General features: G+C 42.3%; 1 protein-coding gene across 1 annotated transcript in view; it reads left to right on the top strand.

The window, feature by feature from the left end:
• The window catches only part of PRIMA1 (proline rich membrane anchor 1), a 95378-nt gene that overhangs the window by 50421 nt on the left and 30326 nt on the right, over positions 1-14631 (top strand). Inside the window, exon 4 of the mRNA XM_038408035.2 lies at positions 3690-3819. Within this exon, the coding sequence (XP_038263963.1) occupies positions 3690-3819 (130 nt within the window). The remainder of the gene's footprint in view (positions 1-3689; positions 3820-14631) is intronic.

Raw genomic sequence — 14631 nt, 5'->3', positions numbered from 1 at the left:
GAGGGGGGTGAGGGCTCTGGCTAGGGGTGCAGGTTCTGGGGTGGGACCAGGAATGAGGGGATTGGGGTGCGGGAGGAGGTGTGGGCTCCGGGGTGGGGTTGGGGATAAGGGGTTTAGGCTGCAGGCTGCCCCGGGGCAGCATCAGAGAGAGAAGACTCCCCCCAGCTGTCTCTCGCAGCAGCAGCCCAGGACCGGGGGAGAGGTTCCTCTCCCAGCCTGCCGCACCTCCAGGGCTAGGACTGGGGCTGAGGGAGAGGCACCTCTCCTCGTCTGCGCAGCCTTTGATCGCCTGGAGGAAACTTAGGTGAGAAGGTAGATCAGGAATTTCTATTCAGCCTTCCTCATAATAAGAGAAGGGAATGAGACATTCAATGAAATTGAAAGGTGGCAAATTCAAAACTGATGAAATACTTTTTCACACAACAACATGCAGTTAGCCTGTGACAGCCTGAGGAATGATGAGTAGGACACTAGTCTTGGACCCTGGAGACCTGGATTCAATTCCCTGCTCCACCAGAGACTTTGTGTGATCTTGGGGGTCAGAGAACTGCTCTACCTTACAAGGTTGTAGTGAGGATAAATACATTAAAGATTGTGAGGCGCTTAGATGCTACAGTAACAGGAGTCATATAAATACCTAATCTAGACAGACAATACCATTGTGGCCAAGAGCTTAGCAGAAAAGGATTGGACATTTCTAAAGAGAAACAGAATTGTAATAGTAAGGATTAAAAAAATAAAATCCAAAGAATTTTGGAAGGGATATAAACTCTCATGCCTCAGAGCATAAATTGACCTCTAACTAATAGAGACTAGGAAGAAGCTTTCTTTTGTGGATGTCCTGCAGGGTTTCTTGCATGTTCCCTTGAATCATCTGGGCTGGCCACTGTCATAGAAAGGGAATCTGACTAGATGAAGCAGCCGTCTTCTCCATTATGGCAATTCCTGTGGTTCTTATCATCGATAAATATATGAAGATGATGATTCACAGTGTTGGCAGTAATATTCACTATCTCATCTCATCTTCTGTATTTTTCCATATTAAACAATAATACTATAGTGGAACCACCAAGATGTATGTGTTCGATGGGCACTTGGCTAAGCCTTGTTACCACATTTTCATATTGCTGGATCCCCTCTCTATATTATTTGTTACCCTCACTCATCATGTCTTGTCTAAAAGCCAAATCCTGCCCCCCTTTTTCATGTTGTGTAGCATTTACTGAGTTTTGTGGGACTACTCATGTCAGCAAGTACTGCACAGTGGTGACAGAATGGAGCCCTTAGATTGTAAGCTCCTTCAGGCTGAGACTTTGCAATGTCTTCTTTGAAATGCCCAGTCCACTTTGGGGTGCAATAAAATAATAAATAGTATTAAAATAGTTTTAAAATATTTGAAGCTGACTTCTGACCCATCTTATGACACAACAACTCCCATGTTCACTGCTTAGTGAGAACTAGTTCCATAGAATTTATAAAATAAAATAGAATTCAACTGCTGAGGACATATGTTGAAAGATGCATGATATAGTAGACTCAGTGCAGGGCTGGGAGCTGGGAATCCTGGGCTCTTCAAGTTACTTAAACTGAGGAGAAAAATCTGAGTTTTCTCTTCTGTTAAACAGAGATGATATTCACCTATCTCACAGTTAATGTTTGTGAAGTATTTTGAAGATAAAAGTGCTATGCATTAATATTAATGGCGATCTGTTGTCTGTGGTAAGGGTAGCACTTCCTCAATGACACCAGTTGATGAACTGGCCAGTAGAGTTACCAGCCTGACTTTATTATTTTGATTTCTTTGATTTCCCATTTCTTTGATTTCCAGGCTGACTTTATCATTTTGATTTCTTTGTCACACATAGTGGCTTTCTTACGAATCTCTCTGCAGCCCTCTTAGGATGAATGTGCCCAGCTGTCCTACAGATCATGTCATTGCAAAAGAATCTGATCACAACAGTTTTGAGGGAAGGGTTTGAGTCACATTTGTAAAATGTCAGTGACCGATATAATATTAGGCTCAGAGAGTGAAATGCACCAGATCAAATCAGCACGTTCAAAAGACATTAAGAAGTGTCTGGTGCTACGTTTTGTTGAGTTATTTATTTAACTGAATAATGGAAACCTAGATGTTCCCATTGACTGATGCACCGCTAATATTTATTTATGGAGACATGAATTATAATCTTGGTCAGATCACAAGTGCAAGGAGTTCAATGGTCTCTTCCTAATCCCAGCTGTGTTGGTACAGGTGATGTCATAGATACATAGCTTCCAAAGCCAGAAAGGACAACTGTGAACATCTTGTCTGACTTCCTGTCTAGCACAGACCATAAAACTTCCCCAAAATAATTTCTAGAGCAGATCGTTTAGAAAAATATCCAATCCTGATTTCATAATTTGCTGCCCTATAGATAGTTTGAAGGATTACACTTTTATCAGTAGATGTTAGTAAACACAGATTTCACCATATCACCAACCGTCGGAAAAATATTTCCATCAATAACAATTGAAATTTTCAGATTGGAAAAATAAGAAAAAGGCTATTTGGGAATTTAGAGTTTGTTTTAAGGATATTTACTTGGATATTTTGACATGCGATGTTGACAATTTGTGTTTTAATGACCGCAATGCTTTGATTTTTTGAATCTCAACATCTACTATAATTAAACAGTTATTGTCTAACATGCCCATAATTTCCCACAACCGTGAACAATTTAAATTGATAAAAATCAGAAACAATGATTAAAACCCACAATTTTGTGCCATTGTGAAAATTTACATTGATAAAAATTGAAAAAAAATGCTTAAAAATAAACATTGATGTCTGACAAAATTATTTAAAAAAAAATCAAAGTCTGCCAAGCCTATCTATAGACATTCAGCATGTTGCTATCCTCTCCAGCCACAAGGGAAACAAATGTACTGCAGAGGTTTATCTCTGATGTAATGTCTACCATGATTACTCCTGGTGCAGTTTACTCCTTGCTGTGGGCAGTGCCTAGCGGCACAATCTAGCCCTTGGAAATTAATACACTTTTCTTCTTTTAATTTACATTTTCATAAGCACTGCATCAGTTAATGGATATTAATTAAATGTATTTAAAAAGTGACAGTACAGTAGAAAAAAAATTTGAGTAAAGTCCTCCAAAAGCTATTAGTAACTGTAATACAATTCCTGCGTTCTTTTAAACTAATTGACCATCCTCCATCCAAGGTTAATATGATAGCAGCTCCATCCCTGATTGTAGGTATTGCTACTTCTCCCAGATAAACCTTTCCTAATTTTGTTATAAAGCCTGAACTTATCAGCATGATGTTTCTCTATAAAACTAAAACTGATCCTGCTGTAGATGGGCAATCACCAAGAGAAAAGACATTGCTGTCTGGCAGCAGAGCTTTGCCTTTCCCCTTGTATCTGAATGTAATGTGGTGGATGATGGAGCAACACAAAGAACTGTGGCCAGCACTTGATGACTTGCTGCACCATGTGGTTCTCAAGCAATATCCATCCAGTACACAGCAAGTAGAGTTTACTGCTCAGAAAACTGGTCCCAGATGTGAAATAACTTCTTTGTACATGTCTCAGGCCCTGGTGCAGTTCTATATTCAGGGTGAATGAAGCCTATCTGATTACAAACTACTTATCCGGGGGAACTCATGTATGTTTTTCACATTATCTTTTACAGCTCCCAAATCTACCTTTTGCCCCACTGAAGAAACCTGGTGGCCAGGCCTGGTTATAATCATTGCAGTATGCTGCACCACACTAGTGTTCCTCTTTGTAGTTGTCATCATTTGCTACAAAGCCATAAAAAGGTAAGAGCACCCTGATTGAGCCTACTCCTCAAAGTGCTTTTAGATATTTAGCTGCCATCTTGCGTCCTGGTTTTCTTTCCCTAATGCATCCCGTAACATCACTGCCGTTAATAGACTGTCTGTGTTTTCATTATAAAGCCAGTTTTTACAACCTGACTCTTTTCCTATGTAACCAATGAAGTTCAAAGCACAACTGTTCAGTCCTGAGGATGATTAAAATCTGTGAAGTTCAGATTTGAATGGGAACTTCCTCCATAGTTTGGGTGCTGGGATATGTATCTAGGTTTTGGTCTGGCCCAGCACAGAGGTAGGAGCCAGCTGTCATGTTCAAATCTGGATCCAAGTCCTGTTCAGATTTTCCCCAGAATTCAAAGGTGTTCATATTTGAGGTTACTGTCCAACACGAATAATAATAATAATAATCCCTTAGACAGATACAGTACCCTTCAACGCAAACCCTAAGATACTTCGTTTGGGGCTCTTAAACTATCCCTAATTCTAGGTTCCAAATTGTCACCTTGGGACCCAAATGCAGAACTGGGTATCCTAATTTAATTCCATGTACACACTGTATATAGCAATCACTTCAGTTGCTACTAGTACAACCTGTCTCTAGCATGCCAGCTCCCACTGGTACAAACTAGATCTAGTTGGAAAACAAAAAATCCACTCCTCACCCACCCCCCAAAAAATCACTTTTGTCTCATTTTCCAAGGAAAATGTGGAGTTTTTGGTGAAAAAATCAAAAGTTGAAAATTTTTGGCCAAAATCTTCTAGTTTAAAACCAAAAATTTAGATTCAGAAATGCCTTCATGGTGCTTCCTCTTCCTGCTCCTGCTTTCCTCTATGTGCTAGACTCCCAGGCTGGGTTATGTCTCCCATGATAAACCACAGTCTTCCCACTTACTGAACTATCACGGTGCCTCAGTGGAGTCACTGGCCATAGACATATGATCTGGCTGGGAGACCCAGCCCGTAGAGAATAATGGGCGAACGAAGCATTACAGCAGCATTTCTGAATGGCAATTTTTTGTTTTTTGGATGGAAACTGAAAAAAAAAATCAGTTTTCAGGTGTGTGGGTGGTGTTTGGTTTTTTTGACAAAAATAGAAGTTTTCTGCAGAAAGAAGATACTTTTGTGAGATATTTCATTTAGTCAGAAACCCAATGTTCCATCAAAAACAGATGGAAAATCAGCCAAAGTACAGACATCTCAGTGTTGGAACATTGTACACAATTTAAGAGCATCCACAAAAATCTATCCAGCAGATCAGGATAGGAAATGAAGAATAACGTAACAACTTGCAGCCAAAGGGAGGATTCAGAGGGCAGAATGGAATGTTCTGTAGCTAACTTACTTTATTAGTGAGTATACAGAAATCAATTTTTCTTTTTATAGTTTAGCCAAAACCTGTATATTTATCAATTTCAAGGACTTTTAATACTTCCAGCTTAAATAGCTGAACTGTTTTAAAATGAGAATTTGCAGAGGACTGGATGGCTAATGGAATTGATAATTGGTAAAAAGTTTTGCATCGTTCTAACCCAACCTCAATAGGTTAAAAGTTATTAGGTCTCTCATGACTGCTCAGTGGCTTCATTTGAAATGCATTGGTGGTCTCAGTCCAATTTTAGTGGATAAGGTGTCCATGTCACACAAACACCCATTTAATTGGGCTAGATAATGCTAAATATTCTGTGAATGATTACTGGCAGAAACGCTGCGGTTGTAAAATACACTCAAGACAGAAGCAACTCCCCAATTCTACATTCACCAAGCAAGGGATCTCTCTTCAGAGCAGTTATCTCCTGGTGGATGGCAGGGTATAGAAAAGATGTTCACAGAACTGAAGGTTTATCTACACTTACAGTGCTGTTCTGATACAGCCACACCTCTGTAGTGCCTAGTGAAGATGCTACCTACATCAACTGGAGAGCTTCTCCATCAGCGTAGGTACTCCACCTCCCCGAGAAGCGGTAGCTATGTCAACGGGAGAAGCCCTCCCATCAACATAACACTATCTACACCGGAGGTTAGGTCAGTATAACTGCATCACTCAGGGATGTGGATTTTCTTCGCCCCTGAGCGACATAGTTATACTGACATAAGTTGGTAGTGTAGACCAAGCCTGAGTTCAGAGCTGCTGCGTGCCTCCAGAGGTCAGTGGAAAGCCTATGGGGCATCTTGTTGCAGGAAGATCTGACAGGCGTTTTCACTTCTCTGAGCCAAATGCTAGTTTAGCTGCTGAGTCTTATGTTGATGATCACATTATTGACAAACACTAGGCTGAGAACTGCTCAAAGGGAAGATGAATGTCTATAAAAGAGAAGCTCATTAACTGAAATTGGGTATTTTTCAGAGTAACTAGAGCATTTGTCCTCTGTAATGAATCCTTTCAGTAAAAATTATGTTGAATGGATGACCTAGAGCTGTTGGCAATATTCCCCAATAGTTGTTGCCTTGATCCTTTTTGAGGAATATTTATTGGTAAGCCCTAGGAAATGAGACAAAATATGAGCTGAAGAAGAGCTCTGTGGAGCTTGAAAGCTTGTCCCTTCCACCAACAGAAGTTGGTCCAATAAAAGATATTACTTTCAACATGGAGATTCATCTGTTATAATTGAACAGCTTGTTTTTTGGAAAGTCTGAGAAATCCCCAACTGTATTTCCTGTTCCTGTTTCCATTACTCTCATCTGTCCAGAGAAAGATAGGAGAAACACAGTATTTTGGGGTATGCAAAAGGAAGTTAAGGGAATTAACTTAGGCGGCCCTCTGAGGCAGGTTCCATTCTAATATGTTCTCTGTTCCTAGCAGTGTCTTTTCAGTCTTTAGTAACACTTTGTAAATGTGCTTTGTCTTGGTCTTTATGTTATGAAAAGCATGCTACTTGCCTTTCAAAACCTGCTAGTCCCTCCAAGCCTACCTCCTCACTCTATATCATTATTTATCTTCCGTTACTTTTCACTTGGCACCTTCTTTAACATCACACCCTACACCTGGAACTGAAGCCCACTTCTTGTGCACCAACCAATCTCATTCCCATACACACCTGTCTTCATGAAGCCTTCCAACACCAGCGCAGCATGGCTTCCTTTCTCATTTGAGCAATGTATCCTATATTTCTGTGGCTAAATTAGATTGTGAATTCATTGGGGCATGAACCTGCTCTCTTCAGATAGAAGCACAGAAATCAGAACCACTCAAGTTCCAATCCTTGCTCTGACACTGACTTTCTCTGTAGGCTTGGGTGAGCCCTAGGCTCTCTGAGTTGAACGGGAGTAGCTCTGGAGTGGATGCACAGCAGCCAGGCACACCAGGAGAAGTTACCCTATGAGTTTCTAAGCAGCGCATGTCTGTGTGACCCTCGTTATGGGCTTCCCTCCTCATGCCAGTTCAAGCAGCTAGAGCCTGTACTAGCACTAAGAGAGAGCATGGCCTTTGTTCCCTGTCACAGTGTAGCTGATCCCTCTACAATCAAGTTGGGAAGAGCAGAGGCTCCTTGTACTGTTTCCCCTTGTGCACCTGGGCTGGGACTAGGAACAATCGGCCTTTAACATCTCAATTTCCTCATCTGTAGAACAGGCATAAGAAAATGTACCTACTTCCTGGGGGTGTCATGGGGATGCATTATCTGATGCTTATTAAAGTATTTGAAGGATACAAGTGTCAAGTATTATCTTTTCATATGTTCTTTAAAATCTTGCACATATTTATGGCACTCTAGCATAGATAGTTAGCTCTTCGGGAGACGGGTCATGTCTTCATGTTTGTACAACACCAGGAAGAGTAGAATCTTGGTCCTGATTGGGGCATCTAGGTATTACGGCAATATAAATATGGACTACTACTACTATTAAACACTAATAAGTCTTACCATTGTAACGGGAACAGACCTCTGTCGTCAGCAGGAAGGTTTGAACCAGGGACCTCTGGAGCTTAGTGCATAAGCCTCTATAGCATGAGCTAAAAGCCAACTTCCTGTTAGCTAAGGCTGTAGAGCAGACTCATTTTAACTCTCTCTCTCTCTTTCTAAGTGGTCTCAGTGCCACTAGATGGGACAGAACACCACACCCAGGAGGTGTGTGGGTTACATCATCACTATACGTTCCTTGTTTTGTGCAATTAACACAAAATTAAAAAATTCTAGCTAGCACAACAGTTACAGGGGAAAAAAAAGAAAAGTCTACATAAAAAACATCCACAGCAATTTAACCTCTGATTCCTTAATAAAAAAGCCTATCTGGCATGAGATCAGTCGCCACAGTGCAGCCCAATATGAATTAAAAATATAGATTTATATTTCTCTCAAAGTGTGAATAAGGGAAAAGTCAGTGGCAGACCCACAACTGTCGCAATGACATTGTTCCAAGTAATCTTACTGCAAGAACCTTCTGGAATCTTGGTCTCACATTTGGTTGGGCCCACAAGTGAAGTGAGTTGTACAGCCTTCATCATCAATGATTGCTATGTCATGTTTGTCTGTACCGTGCAGTTTGACATGGTTAGCAGTATTGGTGCTAAGAGGAAGCTGAGCAATGAAATAACAGGAGTCAGATGGGTCTCAGGTGCAGTAAGAGTTAAAAGTTATATGCAGGAAAGCTTGGACAGAGATTTATTTGCACCGTGCTTGGTTCTACTGTATTAGTCCCTCACTTTCATAAGAATCAAATTTAAAGCAGAAAAAAAGAAGAAAAATCCTATTGTATTGAGACTTAAATCTTATTTGGTAGTTTCAAAGGGCCAGTTTCAATCAAACTCAGCCTGGTGTCTGCATGTGTTTAAGAGGAGAAGTGGGGGAGTGACCATTCTCCATGCAACAGTAACTCTACAACATTTTTACTGAATATGGATCAAAACTGCATCTCTTGGTTTTGTTTTATTTTTAATGCTGGAAGTTCATGAAAGCATCAGCTTTAACTTTATAATTCACAACATACAATACAGTGTATTAGTGCTTTTCATGTGAAAACTTATTGCCAGAGCCAAATCTGCATGTTGCTGTGTCACCCTCTTGGCTTCCATTAAAATCAGTGAAGTTACACCAGTTTAAACTTGATGTAACGGAGATTGTAATCAGTTCCTCTGTTTTCATTTCCATATGTGATCGAATGGCAAAATGTATCAATCAGCTTTAATGCTTAGAATACCACCGAGATCTGCCAGATATATTATATGCTTAGAAGGACATATATGCAACAGATTTTCAAAAGGGGCCTCAAAACAGCCTCAAAAATTGTGAGTGCAGATTGGATTTCTTGCACATAGTTTTTCACAGCCTAGTTGTGCACCTGAGAAATTTATGTTTGTGCATGCAAATAGTATCTGTGCATGCAAATTATGATGTTCAACACCTAATGACTGGCTGTCAATACGCTATTTGTATATGCACGTATTGTTGGCATGCACTGAGCACCAGGAGAGCTCACACACTGATGTGTCATGCTTGTAATGCGGTTACATATTTTGTGGCAGCACCGTCATATTTTGGACAGAAAGGACACCTCAGGAATGTTACGTTGCTATTAGTTTAATTTTTTATTCTTGGTGACAGAGCAGTAGATATTTTGTTTAATTAAGGATATTTATCTGTTGCTGCTAGCAGGCTGGCTTACAGGACAACTGACACAGTTGCTGGTAAAAAGCACTTTATTTCCCTTCCTATAGCCATATATATACAGCACTTGTTTATTCCTTTTCTGTTGTTTATCACCCAATGTTCTCATCATTCTTATCTTTGGGTTCCATTATCTTGTGGTGGTAAAGACTCTCAGGTGCTGCTTATCTCATTAGTCCTTAGTTCAGCCAAAGTTTAGTCCTCAGTCCAGCCAAAATCTTCTGGCCTTGTCCTTCAACTTGCCACCCGCAGCCCCGCCTCTTGTACTGTTATTTTCCATTACTTGGCACACGTTTCTAAAACATCTGATACTCAGCATTTCCCACATCTCCCCCTTTTTGTTAAAAAGCAGCTTGAATCATCCGTGACATTCCCCAATGCATACATTGAACTATATATGGACCACACAAACAAATTATACCAATACAGATACCAATTAATAAAAGAGTGTGCTATAATGATGTTATTCATATTTTGTTCTAATTTTGCAAGTAACTCATGAACAGAGTGAGAATGATCTGACAAATTAACACAACACATACCCCCAAAATCTTCACATCCGTGTCCATGTGCTAATAACAAAAATTCACTCACAGCACTATTATATAAAACTGCATGGCAAATGCTATCTACATCAATTAATAACTCAGTTAATATTTCAAAAATTAGATTAAACTGTTTAATACTCCAACACACTAATTTCTCTAAATTAAAAGCATTTTCCATAATAGCAACACCAGGGATGCTTAAGCAATAGAAAATCAATCGCAGCTCGATTATCTAAAATGGCATCTCTTAATTCCTGTTGTTCCATACTTAAAAGAGCAATTGCCTGTGATGTAGCATTAAGTGCTTTAACAGCAAAACAAGCTAATGCATTCAAAGTTTGCACCGTATAATAAGTTGCAAAGCCAGGAATGCCTGCAACAGCATTCAGCAAAGCCAAATATTCTGAGTGACTATATAAGGTAACATCGGCGGAACACATATTTTGCAGGGCCGTGCTTCGCCGATTTCACTGCTGATTCTTTCCGGGCAACAAAAGGGTCATTCGGCTAAGACAACACTATTATGACTTAGATTGGCAGGAATATAACTAAAGGTTCGTTCGCCGCAGGTAAAAAACCAACCAGACGGCAAAATAATATGTCCATAATTAAAAGAAACATTAACCGCATTAGTACAATTCAAAAGGGGGGCACTTACGGTTTGGCAGCCCATGGGTACTTTTGCGCGTGTGCAATTAACCACTCGCGCACACGTTACATTATCTGCCCCGGCTGGGTACGGGGTATGTAAAGATAGGGCCCCAGGGGGCAAGGAGTAATTGGCGGGGCCCCAATTTGCCATAGTCGAATACTGTGAAGACAAATTGGCATAAGCTGCAAGCATGTTGTGACTGCCAATTTCTTCGGGATGATGACATATGGGCACAAGACAAGTGCCCAGTAGTTCCCCGGCTGCCACAGAATCAGACAAACAAAAGTGTGTGACATTGGCTATCAATGCTAGACGTTCCCATAGGTTATACGTCATTCGCATGCGTAGGGGTACAAGGAGTCCCCCCTGTAACCCAAGCAATAACACTATAACAATATCGATAACCCACATCCTCATTCTGGAAATAAACAGGATATGGCCACAAGCACAACCTCCTCTGATGCTTCCCCTCCAAGCGCGGGACCTTGTTCTCCAGGCGCCGGGTTCAAGGGCGAGCGAGGTTGCTGTAGCCACGGCCGCACCCACTTAGCAGGTATCCACCGAGGACCCTCATCAAGGGAGACACAAGCATAACCCCGTCCCCAGGTTAGCAATTGTGCTGACCCCTTCCATTGTTGAGAGGCATAATCAAACCGTTTCACCTTAGGTTTCTTCTGCTCATGTTCTATCCCAATACTTCCTAGATGTCTTTGCATTGGAACATGATTGTTATCAGCACTACTAGGTTGCAACCAATTAAGGACATATACCGCTTTAGCTAATCGCCCAGCTGGTGTCTGAACTACTGCATCCTGTCCAGTTTGTGCCTGCTTATCCAACATTCCTTTCAAAGTACCATGAGATCGTTCAATAATGGCCTAGCCTGTCGAATTGCCTGGCACCCCTGATTTGTGTGTTATCCCCCACATTTGTAAAAAGGTTGCGGTGTGCCTGGCCACATACCCAGCTCCATTGTCTGTTTTTATCGATCGGGGCACCCCTAATGCAGCAAAACATGCCTGCCAATGTTTTATCACATCCTTACTGCCCGTGGACACGTGGGGTGTAGCCCAGATAACTCCAGAGAAGGTGTCTACTGACACATGGATGTATTTCTGCTTTCCGAATTGGTTATATTGGGAGACATCTGACTGCCATAATGTTAAAGCCTCTAGACCTCGGGGATTAACCCCGGCGGGAAAGGTGGGTGTCAACCTATTACATTCTGAGCAAGAGGCTACAATACTTCGGGTCTGGGATATAGGTAGAGAGAATTGTCGCGCTAGGGCTTTCGCTGATTGATGGAAAAATCCATGAGACAGGCGAGCTTGCTCAAACCGATTGGGTACTACTACGGATCCCACCAGTGCATCCGCCTGATCTTTGCCCATGCTTAAGTTTCCAGGCAGGCCAGTATGGCTCCTTATATGGCCTACAAAGTATGGATACTTTCTTTCATTAAGTCGATGCAAGAGGCGCAAGAGTATCTGTTGCAATGCTGGATTATGAACCTTTCCCAGCGTAGCTCTCTCCAACCTGTTTACTAACCCTACGGCATATTTAGAATCGCTCATCACGTTGAGCGATTCTTGGTTCCAGTGATCAAATGCCAAAAGTATAGCCAGGAGTTCTAATATCTGTACCGACCCCTCGCTAATAACCTTCTTATGGGCCCAAGTATGTCCATCCCACCAGACTACCCCTGCTCTCCCTGTTCACCCCGCCGCATCGGTAAATACTGTTATTCCTGTCACTGGATTCTCCTGTCTCATAAGGTGTTTTTTCAACTGCAACAGGGAAGAAAACAGGCGGTGGGGAGGGTAATGACAACTCAATTTTCCCTGATAATTTGCTAGGGCAACAGCAAACACAGTGTCATACATCAACAGATGTGTAATCATCGTTTTTGAAAATGGCAACAAAATCTGATGCGGATCAATTCCTGTCATTACAGTTACTCTTTTCTGCTCTTGCACTATTAGCATGGCTATTGCTTCAATTCTGGAAGTTACTGTACGCACATTTTTACACGGTGGAAATATCCATTCCAAACCGACTAGGGGGTCTTTATCCCTTGTATCCCACTGAAATAATAGCGCTTCCAATACTGCATCTAGGCTAAAGACCGCTACCACAAAGGGTAAGTTTTCCCGATATCTCCCGGAATAACCCTCCCCCACCTTCTGTCCTATTCGTTGTAATGCTTGCTTCTGTAGTACCGACAATTGTCGTTTATCTCCAGGGGCTCTCCCCCCTTCTAATAAAGGAAGAAGAGGAGTTATATCCTGATTTGTGATGCCACAAAGGGGGCAAAGCCATTGCAGCTCACCTAGCAGTTTCTGTGCATCATACAGTGTGCGCACATGAGGAGAGATTTTCAACTGCTGGGGGCGTACGGTGCAGTCAGTGATCCGAAGTCCCAAATACAAAAAAGGGGCTTTAGTCTGAACCTTTTCTGGGGCCACAAACAGACCAGCTTCTGCTAACGTGGAGGTGATCTGTGTTATAATCATGGGTTCAAAGGCTACGGGTGCCGCAAATAAAAGATCATCCATGTAATGATATATTTTCCATTGGGGATATTTCACTCGGATTGAGCGTATTGCCCATGCAACGAAGAGCTGGCAGATGGTAGGGGAATTTTTCATTCCTTGGGGCAAAACCTTCCACTGATACCGTACGGAAGGTGCTTCACGATTTACCATCAGAATAGAGAAAGCAAAGCGCTCTCTGTCTCTCGGGTGTAATGGAATAGTAAAATAACAATCCTTCAGGTCAATGATTAGTAATGGCCACCCCGATGGGAGCATGGACGGGGCAGGTAAACCGGGCTGTAAAGCACCCATGTCGTCCATAATAACATTAATGGCATGCAGATCTTGGAGCAAACGCCATTTTCCTGATTTCTTTAGGATAATGAATACAGCTGTATTTCATGGACTAACTGAGGGTTCTAGATGGTCAAGACGTACTTGCTCCTCTACTAGTTTTGTTAATGCGGCAAGTTTTTCTGTTGGCAGCGGCCACTGAGCAACCCAAATTGGCTCATCGGATTTCCATTCCAATGCCAGGGTTGGCCGCTCCTCAGTGGCCACTACTAGAAAGCGGGGGAGCTGATCACCACCCCCCATTGACTCAAGCAATCCCTCCCCAACAACCAAATAGTTGTATCGACAAGGTAAGGGCGGACTGACCCCCTTAACGTATTATCAATTACATCAGTAATGTCAATAAAAAATTCACTCAGCATGGGCTCACGCTGTCCGCCAATGCCCCGAAGACGTGTGGTTACCGGTCGAAGTGGCCATGTCACCGGCCAACCCTGCAGGGGAACACCGTCACATCTGCCCCAGTATCAATAAGGACCTGATGCTCGAAAGAATCACCATCTGGGCCCTTAAATTGAACTAATCTAGTGGGACGATCTTGTCCCACTGACAAAACAAATGCCATTTTTAGTGGTGTGGGGTCTACCTGACTGGATGACCCGAAGCCCCCAGTTCCTCTTATCTGGGGTGACTTCACAGGAACATTCGCACGAAAGGGTATTAATTGTGCAATTTTGGTTCCGGCCATTATTGTAATAGGCGGGCATATAGCTCGTACCATAATCCCAATGTTCCCTCTATAATCAGCATCAATTAGCCCTGGAAGCACAAAAAGCCCCTGTAAGGAGGCGGATGATCTACCTATTAACAATGCGCTTAATCCATGCCCCAACGGTCCAGATGCCACCGATGGAACGAGCGTCACCCTATCATTCTCTAGGGAAACGTCGGCGGCGGTGGCCAAATCAACTCTGGTACTGCCAGAAGTTGCCCCACGGAGGCTGTCTAAGCAGCCAGCGTATTGTTTGTCCTCACGCCCTGCCGGCTGGCGCTCCGCGAGACATTTCCCAACCCCGACAAAGGGGTCCCATCTTTTTTAAACCGGGAGTGACACTCAGTAGCTTTATGACCGAATTTTTCACATCGATTACATGTCCCGGGAAATGGGG

Source organism: Dermochelys coriacea, chromosome 6 (genome assembly GCF_009764565.3).
Source record: "Dermochelys coriacea isolate rDerCor1 chromosome 6, rDerCor1.pri.v4, whole genome shotgun sequence".
Classification (NCBI taxonomy): Eukaryota; Metazoa; Chordata; order Testudines; family Dermochelyidae; genus Dermochelys; species Dermochelys coriacea.
Note: the sequence above shows the minus strand (reverse complement) of the source record. Positions and strands in the feature narration are given on the sequence as shown.